General features: G+C 43.2%; 3 protein-coding genes across 8 annotated transcripts in view; 1 reads left to right on the forward strand and 2 right to left on the reverse strand.

Moving 5' to 3' along the window:
- Window positions 1-406: 406 nt before the first annotated feature.
- LOC8024680 (adenosylhomocysteinase B) lies at window positions 407-11882 on the reverse strand. Its single transcript, XM_029975123.4, has 8 exons — window positions 11674-11882; window positions 9674-9802; window positions 9467-9566; window positions 9260-9372; window positions 6517-6724; window positions 6126-6331; window positions 5369-5536; window positions 407-663 (listed from the first exon to the last, which is right to left on the reverse strand). Exons 1-8 carry the CDS (start codon window positions 11821-11823, stop codon window positions 505-507), a joined length of 1233 nt encoding a protein of 410 aa, XP_029830983.4. The 5' UTR covers window positions 11824-11882; the 3' UTR covers window positions 407-504.
- A 5606-nt stretch (window positions 11883-17488) lies between these two features.
- On the forward strand, window positions 17489-19555 carry LOC8024679. Its single transcript, XM_002406548.5, has 3 exons — window positions 17489-17799; window positions 18069-18126; window positions 18515-19555. The coding sequence occupies exons 1-3, from the start codon at window positions 17795-17797 to the stop codon at window positions 19196-19198; spliced, it is 747 nt and encodes a 248-aa protein (XP_002406592.3). The 5' UTR covers window positions 17489-17794; the 3' UTR covers window positions 19199-19555.
- Window positions 19556-20508: 953 nt separating this feature from the next.
- LOC8024678 (1-phosphatidylinositol 4,5-bisphosphate phosphodiesterase gamma-1) overlaps window positions 20509-27651 on the reverse strand; it is a 33350-nt gene continuing 26207 nt past the window's right edge. For 3 of the 6 annotated variants that reach the window (XR_003917800.4, XR_003917798.4, XM_029975125.4), the window contains 2 exons: window positions 26570-26614; window positions 20509-25951 (listed from right to left, as the gene is read on the reverse strand). Coding sequence is in view for 2 of the 6 variants with exons in the window: in XM_029975125.4 (XP_029830985.1) it covers window positions 26593-26614 (22 nt within the window). In the remaining 4 variants the exon portion in view is untranslated. The remainder of the gene's footprint in view (window positions 25952-26569; window positions 26615-27651) is intronic. The other 3 variants (XR_005798730.2, XR_003917799.4, XM_029975124.4) reach the window with 1 other exon arrangement.

Raw genomic sequence — 27651 nt, forward strand, 5'->3', positions numbered from 1 at the left:
TCTCTTTAGCATTTTGTCTGCTTCCTCCTTCCCGGCTTTCCTTTCCCTCACCCTACCTTCTTAAGTAGTGCCATTCTAGTTGTGGCGTCCCTCCAACAATTCAGTCTCGTACAGATGAGGCAGGTATTCAATATTCCACTCACGAAAGGGGGTAGAAGGGCTTTCCGAACAGAAAAAGGCCGTAGTGCTAGATTTTCCACGTCGCCCACTGGAGGCCAATCACAGAGCACAGATTGGACACAAGCGGTGCTTTAGCATTCAGCTTTGGCTTGTGTAGCGAGGACGCAGGTTCCAGCCAAAAGCTGGTGCAGCACTAGTGGCCAATCTCTGCCTGGTACAGGACTCGGCACAATGACCTTGTTCTTTAGGTGCTGGCTACCACCCAAAGAATTCTAGAAGGCGAGGGTATAAACCAATGGCACCAGTTTATTCCCAAAAATTATATCCAGAATTACATAAGCAGCGATTAAAAAACTCATCACCACGAAGGAAGTGAAAATCATCCTAATATCTATAGTGATTAGGCTTGAAGGGACCCTCAGATGGAATACCCAGGTATGAGGACTGCTCATTGGTCAGCTTAGTCATCTTGACACCCAGATGATCCAGGTGAAGGGCAGCCACCTCCTCGTCGAGCTTCTTGGGCAGGAAATGGACATCAACCTGCCAGAGAGGCAATTTGTAGTCAGATATATTCAAGTGTCTGTACAAGCTTTCAGGGGACGTAAAACACTTTTAGGCAGTTGCATTCAGGCTAGCACAAATGATGCTCTTGTGCCCTCGACAAAAACGATGCAGGAGGAAGAACAACACCCTTGCACTCATTTCTTGTAGCCATAAGTATAACAGCCATAAAAAATAAAAAGCAGTATCTATGTGTTTATTGAAAAACGGAAGCGAGGCTTTTCTCACGACTGATGTCATAAGTGCACCGAGGCCGTGTCTAAGCTCTCGAGGCAGGCTTAAAAACCAATTGGACAATAATGCAATATCCCAAATGTAAGGTATATTTTCACACTAGACTGCCTTGGCAAGCAATAAATCAAAAGGCTAACTATTTCAACGTCCACCGTCAAAATCTCTCTCAAATTATTTCAATGTCCGCGACGTCACTTCCGTAAAACGCCAAAATACTGGCTTTATTATTTGGACGTCCTTTTTCAATGCAGCCGTCGCAGTGGTAGCCGTTTCATGGTTTGTTCCGTTTAGTTCCCGATGGCGTTGTGTTGATGTTTTGCGAGGTTCATGTGTTGCAAGCCTAAGAAGTTTCGGTCCTAGTTGACAGTGAAATGGCTTATTCAGCGTGTGTGTGGGACTGGTTTGACAGTTGATCCTTTCGGGCATGCCATGACCGGCGGCGATGTTCCAAGCGTTCTGACCTCGCATGTCATTTCGGCACACGTCTCACTTAGAGAAAAAAAAACTTTTCATATAATTTTGAATATACAACAAAGGCAACCTGGATATCCCTCTGCTTCCCATGTAATAAATGTAAGTGCATACACTACGTAACACTGAGAAATTCGGCACGCTTCTTATGCCTCCATATCATGCGAGCGTGTCTCTGTATGGTTGCAGTCTCGCTTTGCATCTGGCTCCCACCCTGTCTTTACCTGGAGTGTCGCATGTTCGTCATTTAGTTTATATTTGTTTGTTTGGTTTGTGTATAACGAGCGGGTTAACTACGAAACCACCGGGATGTTAATTAAAAGGATGTGAATGTAAACACTGCCTCCTTGATGTTTCTTGACCGATGCAAACGAACAAAGGTTCTGGCACGGCTGTACGAGATACACGCATTTTCCAATCAACTGCAACTTTTATGGCACGGCATTCAGCTCCTTTGTCTATATAAATCTTGTGAAAAAAAATCATAAAAAGCAGCGGTGCCGCATTCTGTAATGTTTGTCACAACCAAGCAAATGTTACTTTTGCCCTGATAGCTTATGTACTTTGAGAAGGTTATGTATGCATTCCATACCAGTTAGAAGGTCAAAATCAGCAGTCTACTGATGACATTTGTTTTCGTAAAATGTGTGTCGAATCTCGACGCAAGGTTATATTTTTTGACAGCCACTTTCGATCAAAAGCTCGACTCGGAAGCTCCAAAGTTCTGAGCTTAAAGGGATGCTGAACCGAAATTTTGATTCCACAAAACGGGCGGTAGAAGCGTGCAACGGGATGCTACAAACACCAAAACATCACTCATACAGCGATATCTCGAACGGATGACCGATTTTTTCAAGAAAAGGAGGCGCATTTGACAGAGATGGTGTCGTCATGCTTCTCCGAGAAGGAGAGGGAACGGCCTCGCGTCTTCTCCGCCTCGCGGCCTTGAGGGAGCGAAGCGAAGAGAGGAGGAAACTCGGTATCTTGACATCACGCGCCTCGTCGGCCTGGTTCAATCTCGACCTCCTTTTCCAAAAAGACTGCCATCCATTCGAGATATCGCCTTACGAGTAGTGGTGTAGGGATTGTAGCGTCCCGCCTACGTTTCCTGCATTGTTCTTCTGAAATCCAAATTTCAGTTCACCATCCCTTTAAGATGTCGAAATAATGACAAAAATATTTTGACGGGGGACGTAAAATTTTTTTGAAAATATTTTCACATCTTCAGGAAGTGGCGTCACGGACATCAAAATAATGTTGAAAATTATTTTGAAAGTGCAAGTCAACATAGTCACTACCAAACCAAAAATCACATTTCTAGCACCAACAGAAAGTCTAGCTAAAAAGAAATTGTGTTACTTGTATGTTTAGACAGCATTGACGTTGGTATGCCTCAATGGGTGACTAGTCTCTCAGCTGTAGAGGAGAAATTTAGCAAGTGCAGTACAACCGCTAACCTGGGGTCTTTAACGTGCACCATGCAGTAGTGATCATACGAACACGTGCAGGTACGAAACTCATCCAGATCGAAACTGGCAGAGGGCGGGGATCGAACCCAGGAGGTTTTGTAGCGCATGCTTTCGCTCCACGCTGAGACGCGTTAGCCCACTCGGCCACTGATCCCCCTAAGTCTAGGTATACATGCTACTTATTTATAATATCTCCCCAATCCAACTGGAATTCAACTGCTGTTATAATAGGTGAAGTCTTCATAGGGAACAACTTCCTTCATACAACCCTGAAAATGCCAAAAAACAAAGGCCCTAAAATAAAAATTTCTGTTCAAAATTACAAGCACTACAACCAGGGATTGCAGTCAAAGGTATGGCAGTATGTGGTCAAGAAATGGATTAAAGGACGCATGAACGGGAAAACGATGGCATAAAACAAATTTACAGCAAAAAAAAAACAAAAAAAAAAAACATATTTACGGGGCGAAACGAATTTGCAGTTGGCGACCGCGGGAGGCAGCGAAAAAGCCACCGCTCTGGTCACGTGACTGGCCACTATAGTCACGTGGTGCTTCTGCTCTTTTGAGAGCTTCCTATGGTTTCTAAAAGTTACTTATTAATCTTCGTTTAAAATACAACAACAAAAAAAAAAAAACGAAGATCAATAAGCAACTTTTAGAGCGCAAAGGAAGCTCCCGAAAGAGCGCAAGGACCACGTGATAAACCTGTCCGCCAGCCAGAAATTGACGGCGGTGGCGAGCCAGTGTGTTCCCTCCGGCGGTCGCGGCAGTGTGCAGAAACGCGTTCAACCAGCGGTGCGCTACGTTCAGCGTGGGGTTTTGGGGACTCTAGCAGTGGCACAGTGTGGCAGTGCATAGGTGTACCACGTAACCAGTGGCAGCTCCCGCTGGCACCGACCGTAAATTAATTTTGCGCCGTAAATATAGCTCTAAAATATATTTGTTAGTTGTAAATTCATTTTAAGGCATCCTTTCCCACCCAAACTGTATAAAAAAAAAAAATTTTTTTTTTTTTTTTTTCCCTTTGGTTTTGTTTTTTAAATCTGGATTTTTGAAAATAAGGCCGCAGAAGCGTCGAACGGGACGCTACGAATTCCAAAACCTCATTCATGCATCGATCTCTCAAATGGATAGCCGTGTTTTTAGAAACAAAAGGCGCGAACAAGCGAGAACTTTGACGTCACAATCCTCCTGGAACCGTTTAGAATGAAGGGAAGAGGCCTCGCTTCTTTTCTCCTCGCTTTCGTTTACCAGCTTGACGGGACAAAGCGAGGAGAGGGAATGAGAACCGCGACGTCGCACGTCTCGTCAGCCGTGTTCATTTGCACATTTCTTTTCCAAAAATATGGCCATCCGTTGGAGATATCACTGTACGAGTGGCGTTTTTGGGTTCTGCAGCGTCCCACCTATCGCTCCAGTCCTGTTTTGCGAGTTCGAAATTTCAGTTCAGTATCCCTTCAAAGCTGTGCACATGCACTCCTCTTTGGAAATGTCACAGAAAGTTAAGAGCTAAATAAAAGAAACAAAAAAGAGGAAAAGATATTGAAGAAAGGCACACAGGGTGAAGCTCCAACAAGGTAATTTTGACAGGCAAACAGCACAGGGAAAAAGAAAAGGTAATCAGAAAATACACCTCGCTACACACAGCCACAAAGACACTGGAAATGGAAAACCTATTCTTTCAGGATAATGTTGCCCACTGTGGTGGATGTCAGGTAGAGAGAGAGTAAAGTGTAAATTAGCAAATTACTTAAATCCACTAATTCACTTTTTTAAATATTCGCTTCAGCTGGCACATCTAATTATAAATGTGTTGCTGGTCATCAAATATGCCATAGCAGTTATTAGAATTCATACAGAAAAATTCTGCTCTGCGCTATTCTCTGGCAAATTTAAGCCGTGGGCAGACGAGATACTGAGATGCAAAAACAGCGGCAGAAGTCTCACCGGGAAGCGATGTCAGCCACCGCAGATGATGTGGATAGCGAATCACTGCACGCTGATAAGGGTCATGTGGTCATCGAAAAGGCGCACCATACTCTGCCGTCTCCTCAGCAGCTCCGCTTTCTGTGCTCTTCTTCTCTTAGTTTTGGCATGGCGGGAACTTGACAACGCAACTTCGCCAAATAGCGCGGAGCAAAATCTAGTTGTCTGAATTCCAACCACTGCTATGACACATTTTTATGACAGACAACAAATTTCTAACTAGAATGGGCTAGCTGAAGCAAATATTAAAGTGAATCAATGAACATTAGGTAATTCAATTGCTAATCATCACTTTACGCTCCCTACCCGATGTCCACCGCGGTGCGTAAAGATATCGCAAAGGTATCAATTCTCCATTTCCACTGCAGTTTTTTTTTTTAATTATTTGTTGGTTTGAAAAGACTAAAAAAAGACCTGTATAGTGAACCAAGCAGAATGAATGCAATTTCTAGAGACTATGCAACAGAAAAAGGTGAGAATGGAAGGGTCCAGAGCATGGGCAGAATACCAAGCACTACACACCGCATACTGGTCGCTCTTGGTCCAGAGCTCAATCTGGGCAAGCACTTGGTTGGTGAAGGAGGTACTCATGACGAAAGATGGGTGACCCATGGCACAGCCCAAGTTCACAAGACGGCCTTGGGCAAGGCAGATAATGTGGTTCCCATTGGTGAGCTTGTAGCGATCCACCTGCAGAAACACGAGTTTGTCAACAATGTTCATTCAGGTATAGACACAAAATATCAACATTTAATAATGAAAAACCTTGCACATGAATGGCCTATGAATAGAAAGATAGGGTACCCTTTAAAGGGAAGCTGAAGCGGTTTTGTATTTGAGAAAACACTTAAAAATCATTTTAAAAAGTACCGCTGATGACGCTCCTTCCCAGAGCGCAACGTCATAAAAGGAGTTTTCGGAATCTCTGCATTTTCAGCACCTATCAAAGCTATGCACATGCACTCTTGCCATTTTTAGAAAGGGGAGAAAAAGATGTTACGACTGGTAGCAGTGTGGAGGAATATGCCTGGCAAACTTGCAATTGCACCAGCGGCACTCGAGCAAGACGCGCTTGGCGGCCGAAAGATCCTTTTACAATGTCACGACTGGCCGGAGGTTTTTAGAGTCTTCTCGCGTGCAGTTACATCTTTGGGCAATCGAACGTGGTATTAAAATTCACGGGATAAAACTACGCTAGAATCAACCTCCATCTAATTTTTTTTAAAGAAGTGTTTTAGCTTTCTTGTAAGAAAACAAATGACAGCAAGCAATATCTCACCTGTGGCTTCACCTCGACCTTCTCCACGGCATTTTGGTCCAGCCACTTCACGTCAATCTCAATGTCGAAGTGGCCAATGTTGCAAACAATAGAGTCGTTGCGCATCTTCATAAAATGCTCGCCACGCAAAATGTCACGGCAGCCCGTAGCTGTCACAAACAGGGAGGCCCTTGAAGCGGCGTCGTCCATTGTGGTTACCTCATAACCTGGAAGCAGAGATTAGGTCACCCCTATGTAGAGAATCGGTCTAGTACTCCAAGCTATCCATTCCAACCACTGCAATTTAGAAATCCCCCCCACTTCCCCCTTTCCATCCTGCCTACTCATTTGCAAATACATGAATAGGCTATTTAGTCCCAGAAATGCTAGGAAGATAAACCAAAGGGCACACCTTCCATGGCGGCCTGCAGGGCATTGATGGGGTCAATCTCCGTAACAAGCACCCTGGCACCAAAGCCACGGAGCGACTGGGCACAACCCTTGCCGACATCGCCGAAGCCAGCCACGCAAGCCACCTTGCCAGCAATCATGACGTCAGTTGCCCGCTTGATGCCATCAGCCAGAGACTCCCGGCAACCATACAAGTTGTCGAACTTGCTCTGCAGGAAGGGACAGAAACAGCATTGGCGATTTAGCACCAGGGTGTATCGAAGAGTCATTCCAACGTCATGTTGGGGAGAAAAACGACGATGTGGAGCATAAATCTCCAAGGAAAGCTTGCTTTGGACTTGACCAAGCAGGTCCGAGGTTTCAAAGGAAACATTGACAGGTACCAGGGATAAAGGGTCGTTTGAGGCCACAATTCGAGAAAAACAAGTCAATGCACACTGCCATGCTACAAGGCAGCCAGTGAAGCGTTAAAATGATCGAGTTCACATAGGAGACTACACATTAAACCAACACCCTTTAAAAAAAAAAAAAAAAAAAAAAAAAAAAAAAAAACTCCAGGTACATTTAAGCACTTCTTATGAGTTGTGATTGAGAAAGCATGCGAGCCACTCGTCTGCTTCCTTTTTCGTCTGCTGCGCAATTTTAGTTGCCGGTCAGCGCGCATGCTCCTCTGGTGACCTTGGACGCTCAGTGTTAACGGCGCGCTAATAGACACGCAGCGCCATGAGGTGAGCGGTCGTGGAAACTGATGAGCGCAGCGGCCAATAGGAGCACCGTCGATGCGCGCCTGCCAATGGAACCTTTGGGATCAGGGAAATTAGCTGCAGTTTTCGCGCTTCAAACTGATGACGTCAGCTCGCTCCATGGGACCCCCCCCACCCCCCAGTTAATGCTTTCGCATTAAAAAAAAAAAGGGGGGGGGGGGGGGGGGTTAACATATTACTATTCTACACTACTAATTAAATAGAAAAAAAAAAAAAATGTTTTAGTGGATATTAGAAGAAAGCGGGTGGATACCATGGATATGCTCGCGATACAAATAGATATCGAGAAGGGCAGTCGTGGGCAACATGAAAAAGTCCAGGCGAGCACGTGGCTTACAATGCCTGCCGCCCTCTCTATCTGAAGGAAGCCCTACCGTGATCAAGGTTACAGCGGCCGTTCAATACCTGTCGTCAATCCCGCTTGAACCGCTGTCACGGAGTTCATGCTGATTAGCAACAAGAAATGAAATTGAGTGTGGCTGAATCCGCCGGGTAAGCAGGTTGAGCGATCAGTTTTTGATCCCTTTTGGTTGGAGTCCCTATTTTTTGCTTAATGTCTATTCCTAACCAGGCAGAGGGCTGCCGAACGTTTACCTTCAAGTAGATTTTCAATGACTACAGCCCAGACACGTGTCAGCTTGCAAAGCGGTATATGCATCTTGCGTCTTCCGTCACCGCCTCCAAGTACCGTATTTACTCGCGTATAGGTCGACCTGTTTTTCAAAAATCGCCTCATCAAAACTGGGGGGTCGACCAATACGCGAATCCCGGTATTATATTTTTCAACTTTTTTTTTTTTTTCGGGGGTCCCGAAGTTAGGGGGTCGACCTATACGACGTATCGACCAATATGCGAGTAAATACGGTACATCATACATTCAACAAGAAGTGCAGAGACCTTGGCTTTCTCCACAGGAGCCTCTGCCTTAAAGGAGGGTGCAACGATTTCCGGACTTCAGTAAAAAATTTGTGGACGTTGCTCTCTGACACTTCTGAAGTAAAAAACAGAAAATCTATTTCGCCTGCGTGTCCTAGTTGTTGTGTAAAAAAAAAGAAGATAAATATTGGCATTCCTGGCACCCCTCCAACTCACTCCCAGTCTTCAGAGGCACACCTGGTCGCACTCCTAGCGACATAATTCGAGGTGCCGTGTAGGTTCCCGTGTGCTCTCGCGGAGCAAGCTTCCTCTCCCTCTCTCTGCTGACATTAGCGGGCGTTATACTGCAGCTTAGAGCCAAGCGAGGTCACGTAAGCTTCTCGCCGTAGTTCCTTCGGCCGCCACTCGCGGCTGCAGGTGGTGGAAAAAGCTCGACTTTTGTTTTGCGATTATGCAGCGGAATCGCAACATTTTTAATGAAGGAGTTGTCTCTATGCTCCGGGACACGATAAACAATGTAAAAATGACGCGATGCAAATTATTTTAACCATAAAATTGTTGCAGATAAATGACGATAAGCGGTATTTATTTTATTTTATTGAACACTACCACATCGGTGTTGGCAATCGTCTGCCAATTAAGTGGGCAGTAATGAGAAAAATTTAACTGCCGCTGAAATGCCATTTGTTCACACAATAGCCTCAATGATAGCAGTGCTTTTGTCCGTTAAATAGCACTGGAGGTCTTTTGAAGCCACGCCCAGACTGGGCTTGTTCATATCGTCCATGAATGTGCCAATATACACAAACTAGTTCTCGCGGGAGGTTTTATTTCTGCTGGTCATTGAACATCTGCACGTTTTATTGAACAGGACAGACAATGAATAGCAACACCTTTGGTGCAAAGGGTAGCACATCACACAGTGCAAGCCCATTATGTATGTCGGCTAAACAGAAAGTGGCAAGGAATTCGAATTTTGCACTAAGAAACTACAGACATATTGCAAGACCAGCAAAATAAGCACCATATCAAGGTACCTAGGGCAGAGATAAAAAAAAAAAAAAAAAAAAAAAACAATCTCGAAAAGGCTGCAGGTGTACAAACCTTGGTCACAGAGTCATTGACGTTAATCGCAGGGATCGTGAGCTTGCCCTCTTTCTTCATCTTGTACAGGTGGTGAACACCCGTGGTAGTTTCCTCGGACACACCTCGAATGCCTGGTGCAGCAGAGATTGAAATTTATTGTTGCACCATATTGCTGAACAGCAATATAAAAGAGCATAAGCAATTGCTTATGGTCGAAAGGCTCACCAGAGACATATTGAGGGTACTTGGTGAGCACGAGATTTGTCAGGTCACCGCCGTCATCCAAAATCATGTTTAGTGGCTGTCCATCTTTGAACACAAGGGTCTGAAAGGATAATTTAGGCGATATGTATAGAAATAAACAAGCAGCAAAAAGCTGGGACAAAACAATGAAATCCAACACACACAAACTGCAGCCAAACAGAGCTGTACCTGCTCAATACACCAAATGTATTCCTCCTCCGTTTCTCCTTTCCAGGCATATACAGGCACACCGCGCTTGGCTATTGCAGCAGCTGCATGATCTTGAGTTGAGAAGATGTTACAGCTTGACCACTGCACCTAGAAACAGTAAGTAGAGAGGGAATATGAGACAACTAATGACACCAATCTTCACACAACAACTTTACAATTGCTCGTGTAGTATCCTGAATACACTGAACAGAAGGGACCTGGAAACAATTTGAATACAATACCAGGAACACAGCGATATTGGCTATTATATACAGTATATTTGAAGCTCTTGTTGAAGCTACTGCAAGAGGTTCTATAGAAGACTACAAAACTACAGGAACTTAAGAATAATGCACATTTAGGTATCTTGACTAAACCAGGGAAGAAAAATACACATTCCAAATTAACAGCAGCAGTTGGATATTGGCAAAGGCTTGGAGTTGGAACTATGCACTGTGGAAAGCAGTACTGAGGAAAAGCTTGTGGAAATAGGGTTGAAGAAGGAAAAACTATGGTTACAGAAGTCAGAAATTAAAACAAACAATTTGTCACATCCTTGAAGGAAGCACAGAACTATCCATTATTCTTTCATAGCTTCCATGACAGACAAATTGTTTGTATAAAACAAACAATTTGTCACATCCTGAAGGAAACGCAGAACTATCCATTGATCTTTCGTAGCTTCCTTGACAGACCGGGTGGCTTTCAGAATCAAAATATAAAGGAGAGGGGCTGTTGAAGGGCCCCGTTTAGGCTGGGCTCCTGTAATCTACACAAAGAATGGTTCCCCCGATATTAGTATAAAGGTCACATACTATCAACAATCACTTGGAAAAAGTGCACCAAGATGAGTCTTTGAGACATACAAAAGAAAACAGCACAGCTCAATGCACAAAAAGTCCTTATGTAATGACTCCCTCCGAAATTCCAAGTGGCATCACAGACATTACAGGAACACAAAAGAAATTAGTCTTTATGAAAATTGTGTTTTAACACTACATAGGGTAAGGGACTAAATATGCTGCCAAACTTCTTTTAAAATTATATACATTGCAAAAGCACTGTTCTAGAAAATATGGGACACAAACATAAGTCAAAACTAGAATAACTAGACAGTATATTGCAGCTTTACATATCACACGAAGTAGAGGTAATAGACTCCTGACATGAGAAGCAGCAACGGTAATCTCCATTTCAGCTTTGAAAATCACCACAGCAATGGATAACTAGCAGCTATTTTATTAGTATGATTGTTCCAGCCGTTTGAGCATGTTTATTTAAGCCTGGCCCGTAGCATGGTGATGCGAGTAAAGGTACAATATGAATTATTTAATATGAAAAGAAGTTCTTCGGTGAAGTAGACCGCAAATTACGTCTATGGAAAGGTCTCTTATGGCATGAAAATTTCAGTTAGGATTAAAATTGGTCCTTCTAGGATACCTCTGGCATACACCTTTCCAGCACTTATTGCCCACGACAAAAATGCCAAGTGACTGGGCTACGGACGCATGCGCAGTGTCCGATACTCTGCAAAAGAGGACTACTATGCATTTTCAGAAAGCATTCCACAGCCTAATAGACAAAGATGGCAGCACGCACAAGGCAATCTTTGGAATGGTTTCTACTCCAGTGCCATTTTTTTTTCTACTACACTGCCAAGGTTAGTCTAGTATCCACAGTGCCGCCGCAGCACCGCACTGCTGCAGCTTCATCTCGCACCTCATTCGTGCGCACTCGCACAAGAAGCGACAGCAGTGCTGTAGAAACCACGTTGGCCACAACAATGTAGCACAAAGAGGTTGAGGAGCATCGAATTTAACTTTAAAAATAACTTTCGCATACTTTGAAATGCAAAAGCATGAAATACAGAGAAATAGGTAGGTCAAAGACGAGCCCCACAGTTTGTAGACAAAGATTGTGCGCCCGGTGGCCTCGGTGCAGCAGGCATTGAAGTCGATACTGTGGGAAGGGCAAGTCACCTCGGCACCCAGCTCAATCAGGGTTTCGATGAGCACTGCAGTCTGGATTGTCATGTGGAGGCAGCCTGCAATGCGAGCCCCCTTGAGGGGCTTGGACGGCCCATACTTGCGACGCAGAGCCATCAGCCCAGGCATCTCATTCTCTGCCATAACGAGCTCCTTGCGCCCAAATTCAGCCAGGCCGATGTCGGCTGCAAGACGGGGAATAAAGGGGAACCCATTAGAGGCCACCGATTAGCAGCAATGGAAAGCAACAGACCAATGCAGAAGAAAAAGTGCCGGACTATGCAAAACAAGTACCAGTGTAGTGCGCCCTCGCCAATATTTTATCGAACTACTATGCGCCAAAAACTAGGCTATTATGGGCATAAAAAAATGGTAATGAGCTGGCAAATTAATTTATGGCAAAAGTGCATCCCATTACTATGAAAGGCTTACCAGATGATGTGTGGCAGATGTGAAAAGGACACATTTTGTGAGCCCCATATTTGTCTGCATGCGCGAGAATGCGACGGGGCCATGGATTGCAAATGGACACCGTGCGGTCATTATCGTACAGTGTGTCAACCAGCGGTTACGGCGAGGCATAGAGCAGGCAATACGGTAACTGTGCGTTTGTGAGCCTTTGAGAGTGTAGTTCTCTTCAATATTTACTGTCTCAAGAACAGAAGATACCACCAGTAATTTACATAGTCCACTGCGCAAGTGACAAATGATCCGGTACATTCTGGATAACGTCATATCCATTTGACCTTTCCAGTGATGCAATGAGGTAGTTGAAACATTGAAAATTAATTTAAAACACTCCTCGCAATTATAACGATCCTGTTTTCGGCTCGCAAGTAGTTTGTGCCAAAACAAAATAATATTGTGTTTTAACTATCGTGCTCGACGTTGCACATCCGACATTCCTAACTTTTCCCATCTTCCTAAACGTCTGTGTGTCCTAACATCAGAAACCGGCATTTTAAAGGTTAAAAACGAGACGTTGTGAATATTGGACGCACACTTTCATGCAAAGCTGACGTCATGCGACTCAAAAAGACATGTGTATTTACAATAATATTGTTATCAATTATGGTGAAGGCTCAGCAACCGTTGCATTCAATTTCGCGTACTAGACGGCAACTCCCAGAGAAAGTAAGAATGCAGTGTTATTGCTTTTATTTGTACACATACTTTCAGGCTTGCGCAGATGAGGCATCAAGACCGAAACTCCTGCATCATGATTCGTGACTACACGCACTACCACCTAACCTCGTCACGCCCCTTCCACAAGAAGCCGCTGTAAAATTGCCAGTAAACACACAAAAATGACACCGATACAATTATCTTGTAGAATATCACATTATTTAGTAACAACTGTCAATATGCATTACATTTTCAATTTAAGAAAAAAATTAAAAAAAAAAAAACCTTTTTGCCAGAAAAGAATTAAATATCAAAGTCAAGTCTGTTACCAATGGATCTTTGCTGAATCTGCCGAATCTTTTGAAAAATTTGGCAAAAGTTCTGTGTTGAATCCCAATATGCGGCGCCGAATTTTTAATTCGGCAAAAATCCAGCCCATCACTAGTTGTTGCATTCCACGCACCCAAATGTTTTTTTAAAGTAACGCAATTGAGGTGATTCAGAGGGTATCAAAATTATAATTATTGTATTCTGTTATTTTTATTAATGGAGATGGGGCTAAGACTAATTATTTCTAAAATATTCCAAGTTCAAATGTCAACACAAAATAGCATTAAAAAAAAAAAAAAAAAAACACTTTACAAAACTGGGCAAAGTCTGCCACTCGGAAAATGTAGGAGTTTAACAGCAGTCATCCATAGTAGAGGCAGCACATGCAAGAACTGCATGAGCATGCATACAAGGGCACACAACCTGCCAGTTTTTAGTTGTATTTTTCAAAGGAGATTAAACATTTGCAGAAGGGAAGGAATGCAGCAGTGTACAGGCACAGCTGTGTAGCGACACTATCCACCTGCAGTGCAGGTCGCTGTTCAACATGTTCCATCCGGTGCTCAACAATTGTTTTTTTTGTTTTTTTTTCAAAATGAGCAGGGCACTGTTCAACATCTGAAGCAGGCCTAGAAAAACAGGAATATGTGCTTATCGGACTAGCTCCGAGCCCTGTGCCGCGACCGCCTTTGCTTTGGTTTCCCTCGCATAATATGACAGAATTCAGGTTAATACCTTTTGGAAACGATGGGCTCCCCAGATATACTCCGAACTTCAGCCGAAATTGGCTCAGTTTCAGTTTCTCAATTTGGCTCATTTAAAAAAAAAAAGAAAACTGATATTATTTAGTTGTTTACCAGTGTGCATCGACAAACAGAATCCACAATTGCCCAAAATTATCAGAAATATCCACTAAATTAAATAAATGCAGGGGAGTATTCTTTTTATAATTAAAAATCAAAGCAGTGTTATTTATTTATTTTTTTTTACAACTGAGTATGGGACACATTAAGCAATAAATCCTTTGGAGTTTGCAAGATAGAACTAGCTTGCAGGACTTCTGTCGTCAGACTTCTGGAGACTACAATGTTACCCTTAGCAAGTCTACAACACTGGATAGGCAAAATGAGAGAAAACTATTAGGAATTCAAATGCCACACAAAACAGATATGATTTTAAATGACAAAGGTGCTTTTTAAAAGTGTAGAGATAATATTAGCTGCAACGGATGTGGTGCCAAAACGAAACGGATGAAGCCATAAATGGGTACAGAGGATGCAGCTGGAAAGCAAGCTGTTGGTGATGCCCGGCGAAACGTGTGCTGAATGTCAACTGCAAACCACAAAAAAAAAAAAAAAAAAAACTCATCTAGTAACAGGAAACTTGCTATAATTTTTTAAGGAACTAAAAGAATTAAAAAAAAAGCTTGATGCAGAGAGAAAAAGAAAATAAATTAAGGCGTGGGGAGCTTGAGTCCTAAAGGAGTAAATGATTGCTACAGCAAAAAGAACCCTTTATTTCAGCTGAAAATCTTTGTTTTCAGCAGTGGGTAACAGGAGAGAGAACAGAAGTGTCCCTTGTACAAATGTTGACTTTCCTCATGGACTTTCCTCACGAACAAAACATACTGGGTGGGTAGTAAAGTGGCCCTCGAGTCAAATCTGATCTTTTTCCAAAGGGAGTGTCGCATGGCGATGTTTATTGCAAGGCTGTGTGTGCAACACTACACTTGAATTTACGTAGGGAAAGGAGAATGGTGTCTGTGCAGCAATACCCCCCCCCCCACATATGCAGCTTCACAAACAAACCGTAACCTGTAAAACGGCCTTTAGATTCCCATAATGGGGGAAAAAAAGTGACAGAAGTAATTTACAGAGCAGGCAAGAAATGTTTTATGGTCCCTGCTGTTGTACTAAATGTCCCGAGTTAAGAGCTTACCCAAGATCTTGGCACTTTTTTAAGTTACAGAATTGTGAAAAAGAAGGCATGAAATGTGTTCCTACACTTGGTTTCACCTTAAGTCCAGATGCAACGACACTACGAGTTGATCGGACCAATCACACAGCGTCAAAAATGCACCCTCATGGTGTTCATGTTTCTCCAAGTGTTCTACCATCGCTGAACCAATCGTTAACAAAAAAGGCCCCAGCAACTTGCTTTTTGATGCTGCTTGATTTTTTTTTTCCTTCAGTTTGTTAACAGTACATATTGTCTGCAGCCCTAAACTTTCTGCAGTTACGTGTCTATTGTCTTATGCAAGCTTGTGCTAAACCTTGTCATTAGAAAGAGTGCCAGACTTGGCACTATATAGAATGTTTATTCCCCCCCTAGACAGGTGGGGAAACAGGCCCATAGAAGCCAACCGCAGTGCCGTGACCGGATTGTGTTCTCGTCTGCTTGGGGTACCCCCGATTTGTGACAGATGGCGCTACGGCGAGAGAAAAAGAATCGGAATCGGATTTGCATGGAACTTTATGGGAGAGTGCGCAAAATAAACTGAGAGCACGACAGTCTTCCATTGAAAATCCACGAGAAACCATCACCGTCAGTGTAGCCGGTCGCCACCGGTCGCCCACCTGGAGTCAGAGTTTGCGGTGCTCCACATAGATGGCACCACAGAAAAAGAGAAAACCGAGGGGGACACAATTTGGTCGCTCATTTGGCTCTCGTTTCCCCACCTGTCTACCTTAAACCCTGGTCTAGACATAGCTATGTAGTCCTGGTTCAGCTGAGGCCTGGCCGAAGGGAAAGGAGGAATTTAAAGGGCCCCTGAAAAGAAAAATGTACTTTTTTTAAACAGTCTGGTTGGGACAAGTGTGCCAAAAAAATAATTTTACACGAGAAAGAAATTAGAGCAATATTGACGGCAAAAGACATGATTTAGTCTGTAGTCACCTCCTTTCCACTTGTTTTCTCTCTCGGCATTTCGAGCACGAGGAGAAGAGGTGGATCGGCTTCACCTTCACGTTGAGGTAGAAAGAGTGAATTACCATCTCGTAGAGCGAATGACCATTCCGTGATGTCATGGACCTTGTGCGCAGAATTTCAAAAAATCTCTCACCGTCAATGTTGTCCTAAAATAAAAAAAAAAATCGCGTAAAATTTATTTTTTGACACGCGTGTCCCAACAAGACTGCCTAAAAAAGAAAAAAAAAAGGTTTCTTTTTAGGGTCTTTTTCAATTGAAGACCCTAAAGACCAGACTATCGATAACGGTACGAACACCTCAGATATCACTCTTGACGAAACAGCAGAAATGGTGGCGTGCGAGGTCTCCAAAGCATCAAGATAAGGGTCCTTTATCGGAGCTTGACAGACAGAACGTTGTGAAATCAAACGACATTCCATACCTATCCGTTCCCAAGAGGCGTACGAAAGAATGATGGTGTTGGGGGTGCACAGCAGGCTCAGAAAGAAAAAAAAGTGCACCAATTCTACTGGGAATGAAACTGCTCTGTTCGCATAACTATTCTCTTCTTCCCGAAGTTATTCGGCAGTGGTCCTGACGTCGCACTCATTAAAGTGCTGGATCACTGCAAATATTTTGGTGTAGAGGAGAAACGTACGGCCTTCCCAACTCTGCCACCTTTTCATCTTCTCTGCCTTACACTGTTGACATTCTTTCCCTAAATATGTGTACTAGTACCGTATAACCAACCTGCGCATCCTCACTTTGATACTGAATCAGCACGGTTTATTGCGACAAGCCACATCCCAGAAAAACATTGCTTCCAAAGTTAAAACGGTACGCCGGCTGCGAGTGCACGATATACGACTACCTTAAACGAAGCGAAGCCGCTTCTGTGTCTGGCTGTCCAATCAAGGGAGACTCCCTGCACGATCTACTCTGCGAGTGAAAACATTTATGTGCGAAATGCAGGACCGATGAGCGAGTGAATCAGACGAAAGACAGCCCCTGACGAGTCCACGAAAATTGATCTCTGGCTGGAACTTGTCAACACAACGAAAACTGAGTAAAGGTTCGACGGCAGGGCTGCTTAGGAGCATCTTATTGGAAGAAGAAAATTAATACTTCAAGTCGAAGAAGAAACAGTGAGGTCAACCGGCGACATGGTCGTCCACTCGTTCATCGCGCCAAAAAAAAAACACGTGCTCATCACGAGTGCACGCTCGCGCCCGCTTGCAGGGCAGTTTCTCGCGAAAACTCACCGATCTTGTATGGGGGCTTGCTTGCCGACATCGTTGATCGTGTCAATGTAGCGTCAAAAAAAGAATGAATGCTGCGAACACCCGAGTACAAAACTGGATAAAAAGGCCCTTTATATTGCTCCTCCCGCGGATACGGGACACCGGCAGCTGGCCACAACGGAAACAACCCACGTGATCATTATCCGAGTGATCCGCGCGCCTCCACCAGCGCTGCAGTTTGCCGACTTTGCCAGCTTTGCTACTTTTCTGCCGCTGCCGTTGGCTTTGGTTGGCTTGAGCTTGAGTGGCTTGAGTCAAGCCGGTCAGGCAACTCGATTGACTTGGTTCGTTTTGGTAGGACCTGTAGGACCGGTAGGGCATATAACGCTGTGCTTCAGTAACAAATTAGTAACCCTTCTGTTGTGCGCCTCTCGTTTAATGAGCAGCGAGAGCCGACGCCGGCGAACGAAGGTTCAACAAAATAAGGCCGGCGCACTTCGCAGCAGTAAACCATGCGGTATGAGCTTAATTTCACTTTCTATTGATTCGTATAAGCGCGTTTGTGCGCTCCTTCGGGAAGTGTGCATATCCAATAAAAAGAACAGACAAAGATGGTCCAGAGCCCCCGAGAGCGGTTGCCCAAATGCATGGTTTCCCCAGAGCTCCGAGTCGAGTAGACAAGAGTTTAGCGTGCTATGCCCTATCTAGTTCAGGGCAAGTCAGATATAAGAGAACATAAGCTTTGAAATGCTGGTCCAATCTTGACACACAGCCTTTCCATTCCAGTTGGTGCAGTCACTGCCTAAAAACCACTTGTGTGCCGTTGCTGAAATTTCGTCCACAGGTATGCACCTCAATTTTTTTTATTTATTTATTAAATAAGAAATATAGTAAGGCAAGAGTTTCGGTAGAGCAATTCAGAGCCTCAAATTGGTAGATCATAAAGCTGCTCATAAATACCCAGTTGACAAGTTCAGATTGAAACCAAATTTCACACACCCAGATCAAGGCCAGTTGCTGTAGGCACTGTGTAATCAAATCAAGCATGTAACATTCCTTTACTCTGCCCTCGACTGGGGCGTCCCTTATGTTCCGTTGGTTTGGGAGTATGAAATGCCAGCCTTTAGAAGTGTACCTGCCCACTAAATGTTAGGTTTGTCCCATAGTACTTTTGAGGAGGCAGCTTTTGGAGAGCATTGGCAGTGCAGGCCATGAACCATGATTTTGTGCAGCTGCCCTTTGGAGTTTGCCGCCAAGCAAGTACCAGGTCATGGCTGCCGTTCCAAATGAAATCTCCCGAAGCCTTCGCTCGCAAGGACGGCCTGAATCCCACCCAGGATCGTCTTATCTACAATAGTGGATTGCAGAACTACCTGCTCCTTACCAGCTGCACTTCCTCAGGTGTAGCATTGGCTGGTATAAGCTTAGCAACCATGCTCAGCACTTCAGACCAAGCAACCCAACCCAAGCCAAACATGGAACTTTCGCCAATGCAGCAAAGTATGGCGGAAATCTTTGATAGCCCTCTTCAACTGGGTGTGGGGTGTTGTTTTGCAACTGTGTTCATGCTGTTTGGTGTATATCTGGTATCACACGTTCCCGTGCGCATTTACTACAGTCCATCGCAGCAGCTGTTTCGCATGGTCTTTCATAGGGCCATCCCAGGACTGCAGAAAGTAAGGACATGTCGTCCTGGAGGGCTGGCACCCTTGGGCGGAAAGCGCGATTCAGTGTCTGTGCAGATGCTGGGTAATGTGGTTGATCGAGACACTAACAGAAGGCTCATGTTGCTTGAGCACAGGTTCAAAACCATGGCCTACTACAATGTGCTGATGGGCTTTGACAGTGTTGACGCGCTGTCCGAAGGTACGGACACGGACATAGAGTCGGCACTGTACAGGCGGCACGACAGATGACTGGTTTTCATAGCAGAGGAGCACGCTCATGGACATTCATAAGGGGACGGTACATGTGTTCGGGCTGTTTGAGAGGAGGCAAGCAATTAAATGTTGGCCAGTCTTCATAGGTGCAATCTTGTGTGCACTTGGAACCATGAATGTCCAAGTGCTCAAGTGATACAGGGCTATTGACAGAAATCTGCCTTCGCTGCTAAAATTGTGCCCCCTAACAGAGCATGCAAATGGGACAGCCTGGACTTTAGGGTGGTGCTGCCACGGGTGGTGCTGCCACTTGAACTGACGAGGTCAAGTCCAATATGTATAGCAGTCAGATATTTCTGTCAGAAAATAAAGCCTCTCTTCATCCCACTTCAAGCATTGAATTCTCGACCATTTATACATAATTTCATCACAGCTTGGCAAGCGATGAAAGCTACGACCTCAGCGAGCAAATTGGAGCATCGGAGAGAGGCATGTGACAATGTAGTTTTGACGTGTTTTAAGCACAGTGAGGATCATTCGGCGCTGCAGTTTCCTAGAAGGGTTTTTTTTTTTTTTTTTTTTTTCTTTTTGTCCCTTATGGTTGTTCTCATTCTTTCTGCCATGTCTTGCTCGGTCTGTTCAGTTCAAGTTTCTAAATGGCAGATCTATATTATATATCAAGTAGAACATTATATTCCCTAAATGTGCATAAAACTTAAGACTGCAATTAAAGAGGCACTAAAATGATTTCCAATATCCTAAAAAAAAGATTAAATGATTTTCCTATACATGACGTCATCCAGAGAGTGCTCTGATGGCCACCAGAGAAGAGGGGAAGGAGCTCCCCCCTTACCGGGACCCTCTCGTGCCTCCCAGATTTGCCCAGACGTCGCTATTCTCCTCCTAGAAGGTTATAGACAACCCGTCGCTCCAAATTCCCACAAAAGAAGCTTCCCTCTCTCTCTCTTTCATGGTATCCAAAAGTATGCAATGCGACGTCAGTCCAATCCATGTATTAAAAACAGGATCGAAGATCGCAACACCCCCGTTTTTCAGAGGGTGCCATCAGACCGCCAGTTGTGAGCTACACACATTGAAAAAGGAGTCTGCCGTTGCCGCACAAGAAGGGGGCCGACCGTGCGGCAACTTATTTTCTACCTACATTTAGCTATGTAGTAAGTAGGGCAGAAAATGAAATGGAAGGCACTGCCTCCCGCTAAAAAGGAGTAGTACCCATTATAGTTGCAAGACTCAAACGAAAGGGAGGCAACTTGGGGGTTTGATTGAATTGTATGAGCCTGTACATGAATTCTAGGAATACACATGGAAAGTGAGACTGCAATACATCAGGCATAATGCAGTGACTTTATTACACCAGACTAAAATTTGAAATGGCATGCTTCCTCTTAACGAGTGCTAATAAATATTTTTAACAAAAACGGCAACATGAAACATTTACATTTCAAACTGGCATATGATGGTATGAGAGGCAAACAGGCATGTTGAAGGTACAGCACAACAAAAATGCTGCATCAAACCGTGAAAAAAATTGCAAAAGAGAACATGCCCATGGGCAAATGCAACCAGTGCTTAAAGGCAAGAGAGGACCAGCTTTAAAATAAGACATCCAGGTTACAGTCGTCACTCCTCAACAATAGTATACTAAAGGAAAAGCTATATGTACTTAGCTGCTTCCGTTCCTGCATAGGATGCCTTAATTTTAAAACATCGAAGTTTATACAACACACAAAAAGTAGTTTGTGGAACATCTTATGGCAAAGGAGCAATGCCATCACTGGCAGTAAGTATTCTGGAGTGGCACTGACCTCGCATTTGACGCAAGCCCCATCTACCATCTTGCTCTACACATCACATCTTTTAAATGCACATCTTAGAGCACGTAACTCTCATTGCACATTACATTCAGCACTAATATAACTTACACAAATAACATATTTCACATATTACGAGGCATACTACAAAGATGCTTGAAGGCGCCCTTATGGTTTAATATTATGTGCTGCATGTCGGACAGTGCAAAATAGCTGTGCTATGCTGCACCTTTTTTGTGACTACTCTCTGGCAGCATTCTACATCCATTACTTTTGTTCTCACCACAATAGTATAACTGACTTTTGTGACCTATATGGTGGCACAACAATATGAACTGTTTTTTTTTTTCTAATCACAATGTAGATTTTAAAATAAATACTGCATAACTGAAATCAGTAAAAAAAAAGTGCTAATTCCTGTTTGCATGAAATTAAGTCTGCTAATACTAATAACTCGAAGACAAACAAATCTAATTTGAGCTCATGATAAGATAATTTGTTACGATAAGAGACTCCCAGACCACCACATGATCCTTGCTTGCACCCAGCTATCATATAGTTACAATTGGCATGAGTGGAAGACTGTCTCCTCAGTTATCAGCATGACACTAAGTTCACAATGTCAGCAAATCTGGTAATACTTCGGAAGTAATTGGCTAGAAAACCAAAGTTTGTCAGTAGAACTCTGCACATGTTTTTCCACAGAGACACTAAGTATTGCAGCACGCATATTTTCAATCCACTAGAGTGCTGCCATTAGACAAGTCATGCTGAAACATATTTCTTAAAATGACCTGACCTCAAAACCACATTGAATTTATTACATCCTGAGCAATTAGTAAAATTAGTGCTCACTATGCTCTTTCCACAATCATGGTTCAACTGTTGGCTAAAGCATGCCCTCAGATGAAGCTCATCGAAGGTTCTTGGCAACGTCTGCCTTTCCATGCTTGGGACACAAACATGTTCCCATGAAAGATTTACGAATTGAAAGAGGTCCAAGGCAAATTGAGAGCATTTGTTATGGTTGGAATTCAGTGCTGCATCAGAAGCTATGACAAACACCTTTCCATTCTTTCAATAAAGAGTTAAATACTTGGTGTAAACTCACCAAAATGACACTATTAACAGACAGGCATGAGCATCAATAGATGCCACAAATAAATAAAAACTTTGCCAAGATCATGCTACCCAATGCAGAATTTGTTTGCGATTGTATACAGGGTGCTTCACCGAACATTGGCCCAAAGTTGTGTGTAAAAACTATGCCTTATACAGAAATCAGATTGATACAGTATTAGTCACTGTCAAGGAGCCTATTTACCGAGGTATAGAGAGTGCTTAATTTTAATTCAAACAGATTTTTTTTTTTTTTTATTTTTTATTATGAGGTGAGAGTTTGGACGAGCTCCGTTTTCACCATGTACGGGGTGTCCCAAAAAGAAATTCATCCGCTTTTTTTTTTCACCGCTAAAATAAACTATGCATCGCCGAGTGATCATTGCCCACCCAAATATAGCGCTAGAGGTCCAAATCAGTTGTCAAAGTTTCAGCACTAACCGTTATCTTATTCAAAAGTTACAAGTGATTTTCTACAAATTTAGATGAGAAAATGGCGGCCGACAGAGCTCTCAAATACATGGAGCTCTATGGCGCTATAAACCGAAAACAGGCAAAAATGGGCCCCATTTTCCCATTGAAATTTTCAGGAAATCACAAAACTTTTGAATAAGATATCGGTTTGCGCTGAAACTTTGGCATCTGGCTCGGAACTCTAGCTTTACATTTGGGCAGAGAATGAGCGGTTGGCTGTGCATAGTTTATTTTTTGCGGTTCAATAAACACTGTAAAAAAATTTTTTTGGAACACCTTGTATCTATTACAGTTGAAACATTGCGTCAAAGTGAAGCCGTGTACTCCACCAAAACCGGCTTCTTTAAAGTTGCGACCAGCTGCTCTTTAGTGGATGGCAAGCGGGTTAATTTTAGTCAAGCAACACTGGGCGACGTGTACCACAGCACCCCGACATCACGTCGCAGTGGTGCTGCAGTTGTTTCCGTACGTTGTAACACATACGTTGCACCACGGCGACGTCACGTCGCGGCCATACAGCTGATGATCACTGTTGCCATCCCCCTTGAGCAGATAGTTCCGGATTTGCCGTAGACACCCGAAATCAAACTTGAGCCGTGATATTTTGAAAACTATGCACAATATCGAAAAAAAAAATATATACCTTGTGATTTAGGTATACTGACTGAACTGAAAACAGTCGTAATCCCAAATTCTAAAATATTGACCGGAGTTGCCGTTTAATTAACTTTAATTATGGGTTTTAGGGGTCATGTTGCAGTTTGAGTATTGACGGCAGTTACAATATGCAGAAAGGTAATAGTTTCCTATATATTAATACATCAACTTCCGCATTTTTTCCGCTTGATTTAAAAATTATGCTTTAAAAGGATGTCGCAAGTTCTGCCCACATTGACGCTTCGAAGAGTGACATAGTCATTTCAATCATGCCGTCACAATCTCGGTAGCGCGCCCTTGGTGGGTGCGCTGATGACACACGTGACGACGCAACTGAAACGACTATGTCACTCTTCCAATTGGCAACGTGGGCAGGGCTTGCAACGCCCTTTTAAAACACAATTTTGTAGCGTAAGCTACACTGACCGAGGTTGAGCAGTTTCGCATGGCTCCTGGAGAGCTGTGCTGCGCATGCGCGAGGAGCAGTGACGGAACAGACAGGACTGGTATGGCGCCTAGGTCAGTCCCCCATGCACGCGCCGCGCGCATGTACCCGCTCGAGATCATGGCTCGCGCTGTCCGGTTATTCTGGGCGGCAGCTTGGTTGCTTGATACATAACAACACGGCGCACAGCTGGCCAAACCAACAACGGGTATATGGCACGCCCCAGCGGAGGACTGAGGATTAATTTGGACCACCTGAGAATCTTTTGACATGCAACCGAAAGCTCGGTTACACGGCGCCTCCTCCGCAATAAGAAGAGCGGAGTCATCGGATCCCGAAGTAGTCACATAATGCGTATACCGTGTGTGCATCATGGAAGCAGCGGTAAGCATGATAATCAAGCTAATCCTAGACAACCAGGAAAGCTAAGAATAACCAATTGAACCTAAGCTTACGCTACGTATATCCTGGCATAACCGAGCTAAGCCACTGCAATTTTGTAAATTGAGCGAAAAAAATGTGAAAGTTCATTGGTCTGGCCTCTAGTAATAATTGTCATCAATACTGCAATTCCAAAATGACACCTAAAACCAATATTTAAAAAGTTAAACAACAGATTTTAGTTAATTAGGCAACTTACCGCAACGATCATACCCTCATCCACTGTCCGCCGAGCCTGATAAATACATAGTGAAGATAGAACTCGTCTAACCCTCACCTCGTGTTTGTTTTTTTAATCTTTGAATTAGAATTAATTGCCCTGTATATAGCATTTAGGGTAATGAAGCTTTTCTACTAATTTTGCATAACTACTTAATTAGTCTCAATAAACATGTAGCCCAATTAAAAATTCGCTGGGCATCATCAAAAATCACAAGGTCTCAATTTTAGTAAGATTTGGAGCACGTGCTTCATTTTTCTGGGTCTCAAGAATGCATCAAAATTCTAAACGTCCGCAGTGTTTCCGTTTCTTATCTAAATTTTCACTCTGCCAGCATTGCACCATTTAACAGTAACTTTTTGTGGAACACCATGCTTCCCATATTTTCTAAATCACTCTAAAATTTACTGCTTTTGTGGTTTTTGATGATGGTTGGCAATTTTCTCATTGGAATCATGTTTATGTTACTCAAAAGGTGGGAAATTAATAATAAACTTGATTATCCTAAAACCTCACTAAATTGGCTCCTCAACAATGAATGATACGGCTCCAATCGTTTTTCTATGCAATGCATAGTTTTCTTAAGAAAAGTTTGGCCGACATTCAGTGCAACACTCAGTACAACAATTAATGTTCCAAAGATGTAATAGTATAATAGCGAAAGAAATCTCATATCTTAATGCTGCACATTAATGAAAATATTAAATTACAAAACAATTTGCCAATAAAACTTTATCGATGAAGCTGTAAATGTTCAGAAATGTTTCCACAATGCCCGGATTTCATTCCCTGAAGCGTGCTGGTAATAAAGTAGTGAGGTGTGCTAAAGCTGTAAATGCCTTCTCGGACTACTAATATTAAGTGGATTTATATACATTGTTTTAGTAGCACCTGGTAGAACTTTGACAACATTGCTTCCCTGCCCTTAAATGACTCGTAACAAACATAGTAACGCTTCTAATTTTGTTGCATGAAAACATATCACTGTGCATCTACTTTATAGTGGCCGCATAAAAGATCCTTCAAAAATGGGAAGTGAATGGAAAAGCCCTTTCACAATGCACAGTTCCATCAGCAATGTATTGTGTTAAACAGCCCCTAGGTAAATTTAAGGGAATGACTGGTGAAACTGGAAGAAACGTTTGTGCTACTAGAAAGACACAGTCTCTGAAAACTGTGTCACGACAGAAGGCCTTAGGAGTAGGCTGTGTAAACATTACACAGCCTACTTCTAAAACCCAGGCACAAACAATTTATTCTATCTGCAATCTCGTGGTTTGGTCTTTGAAACCGCAAGTCAGCGTCTACCAGATTCTGGGTCCTTCAGGTTGATATCTTGGAAAAATATATATTATGTACACACACCAAGACAAAGAAAGGCCGAGACATCTGTGCTGAGTGGCTGGCAAGAGCACCAAAAAATAGCTAACTTTTCAAAGGCATTGATCCATAAAATGCCACACCAACACTCACACTGGACGAAATTACACAAAGACTGTCGTCTGAACCGAGGCACACATCCGGCTGATCGGTCGGGTTGAAATGTGCTGTCGAGGATCCCCATGGCAGATCAAGCAGGCTGAGATCTTTCCAATTCCAACCTGAAAAACAAGTCCTCTCAGACTCTCAGAACTCTCTGGAAAGAGGGTGCTGACCACATATGTTAGAGTTGACAATGCTTACTGGCTTTAGTCCTAATCTGACTACATCTAGTGCCAAATTAACTGCAGAGTGGCTGCATCATGAGTGATATACTTTAGTTTGGAATCGTTTACATAGCATAGTGCACAACACAGATAGTGAAAACACAATATAGTATTGCTGCCTTTTCATAATTTTTCTCGTGAAGAAAAATCAGCTACTATTGCATGTTTATGCTAACAACGGTCTTGACCCGATTATATTTTGTCAGGTTTTTCACAGAACCATTCCAGGCAATTCTAGCAAGTGCTTCAGTGGCTACAAATGCCCCAAACTTCCACGCATATGACAGTAGAATCCTGCTCTTAACAAAGTGCTGTTCTAAATATTCATATTTTTCAAATTTAGATTGTTAAATTGGGCTGTACTGTCTTCAACTGTGTTAAAATTAGTAAAGGGTTACAATTCGTTTAGTACATTAATAAAAGATGAAATGACTATTCAAAATGCACAAGTTAGTAAACATCAATGGAAAAAGTAGTCAGATAAAGAACCAAACAAGATAATTGGTAACCAACCTTTGGTATCGAGGTTAAGTCACTTAAGGAGAGGCAAGAGTGGTCCTTGAGGAGAAGAAAGAGTGTCATGAGGAAACAAGAAACACCAGTTACTGTTTGCTTAGTGCATTCTTCAAAAAGGAGACTAGTTAGGTGCAGGAAGACTACCCAGAAACATCCATGCACATACATATCAGAGATCAAGACCAAGTTTTCCAGTTGCCGTGCCTTTGTATCGACTTGCAAACCAGAATCATGCAAGTCAAAGTGCTAAAGTGCGACAAAATAGTGAGCTGGGCGAGTTGGTTCACTATGCACTAAAAGCGTCAAAGGACAGGGACAGAGTGAAGACGACACAAGGCACCCAGTGTTGTCGTCACCTTTACTATGTCCCTGTCCTTGGCACTTTTAGTGCCTGTGCTGAAGTGAGCCTCCAATTACAAAAAAAAGTAAGAGCTGAAAAACAAAAAAAAACAGAGAAGAAATTGTCATTGCATACACTAAATAGAAAGGATTCGTGCAGCAAGACCAAAAATAGGCAAATGCAGGCATGACAACAAACAAGAACAAGACAAGGAAACACCTCCGGGCTTTTTCAATTTGTTGCATCAACACTAAATTAACAGGCTGTAAAGAATCTGTTAGATAGCGACGTCATAACTGGCAATTCTAGTAGCAGTCACATCTTTAGTTGGCTTATGCTAGTGCCCGTATGACCGTGCATCGAAGTAGATTTAGTACTATACAGTAGGCTCGCGATAATTCAAGCTCGGATATTTCATACTTCCGGTAAATTCAAACAAATTTCAAAATTTTGGTTGTCCTGCTATGTTTTTAATGTATTCATAAGCCGCTTAATTTCAACAGCGTTTTCGTGTAACTCATACTTTTTGTTCTCGCAGCCCCGTTGAGTGCGCTTCTTTCCGAGTACCAGTGCACTGCAGAAGGGTAACACCCGTGGAGCTTGCGTCCGCGGGTGTTGCTTCTCCACAGTGCACCGGTGCTTGGTGAGAAGCGTACTCAACGGGGCTCAAGCAGGGCACTATGAGCTATGAAAACTGGCATCACGCAAAAATTTCCACAGCAACTTGCGCAGACGCTGT

Source organism: Ixodes scapularis, unplaced genomic scaffold (genome assembly GCF_016920785.2).
Source record: "Ixodes scapularis isolate PalLabHiFi unplaced genomic scaffold, ASM1692078v2 PGA_scaffold9__187_contigs__length_104089568, whole genome shotgun sequence".
In the NCBI taxonomy this organism is placed as follows: domain Eukaryota; kingdom Metazoa; phylum Arthropoda; class Arachnida; order Ixodida; family Ixodidae; genus Ixodes; species Ixodes scapularis.

Bases quoted from the DNA above. Each gene is read 5' to 3' on its own strand.
- LOC8024679 (XM_002406548.5), top strand. The intron at 18,127-18,514 runs GTATGCACCTCA...GATTTTGTGCAG, and splicing joins TGCTGAAATTTCGTCCACAG to CTGCCCTTTGGAGTTTGCCG.
- LOC8024680 (XM_029975123.4), bottom strand. From the start codon at position 11,823: ATGGCAGAGAATGAGATGCCTGGGCTGATGGCTCTGCGTCGCAAGTAT. The intron at 9,803-11,673 runs GTGACTTGCCCT...TACTGTTTCTAG, and splicing joins TGATTGAGCTGGGTGCCGAG to GTGCAGTGGTCAAGCTGTAA. The intron at 6,332-6,516 runs GTGTGCCCTTTG...CTCTGCTTCCAG, and splicing joins CCTGCAGGCCGCCATGGAAG to GTTATGAGGTAACCACAATG.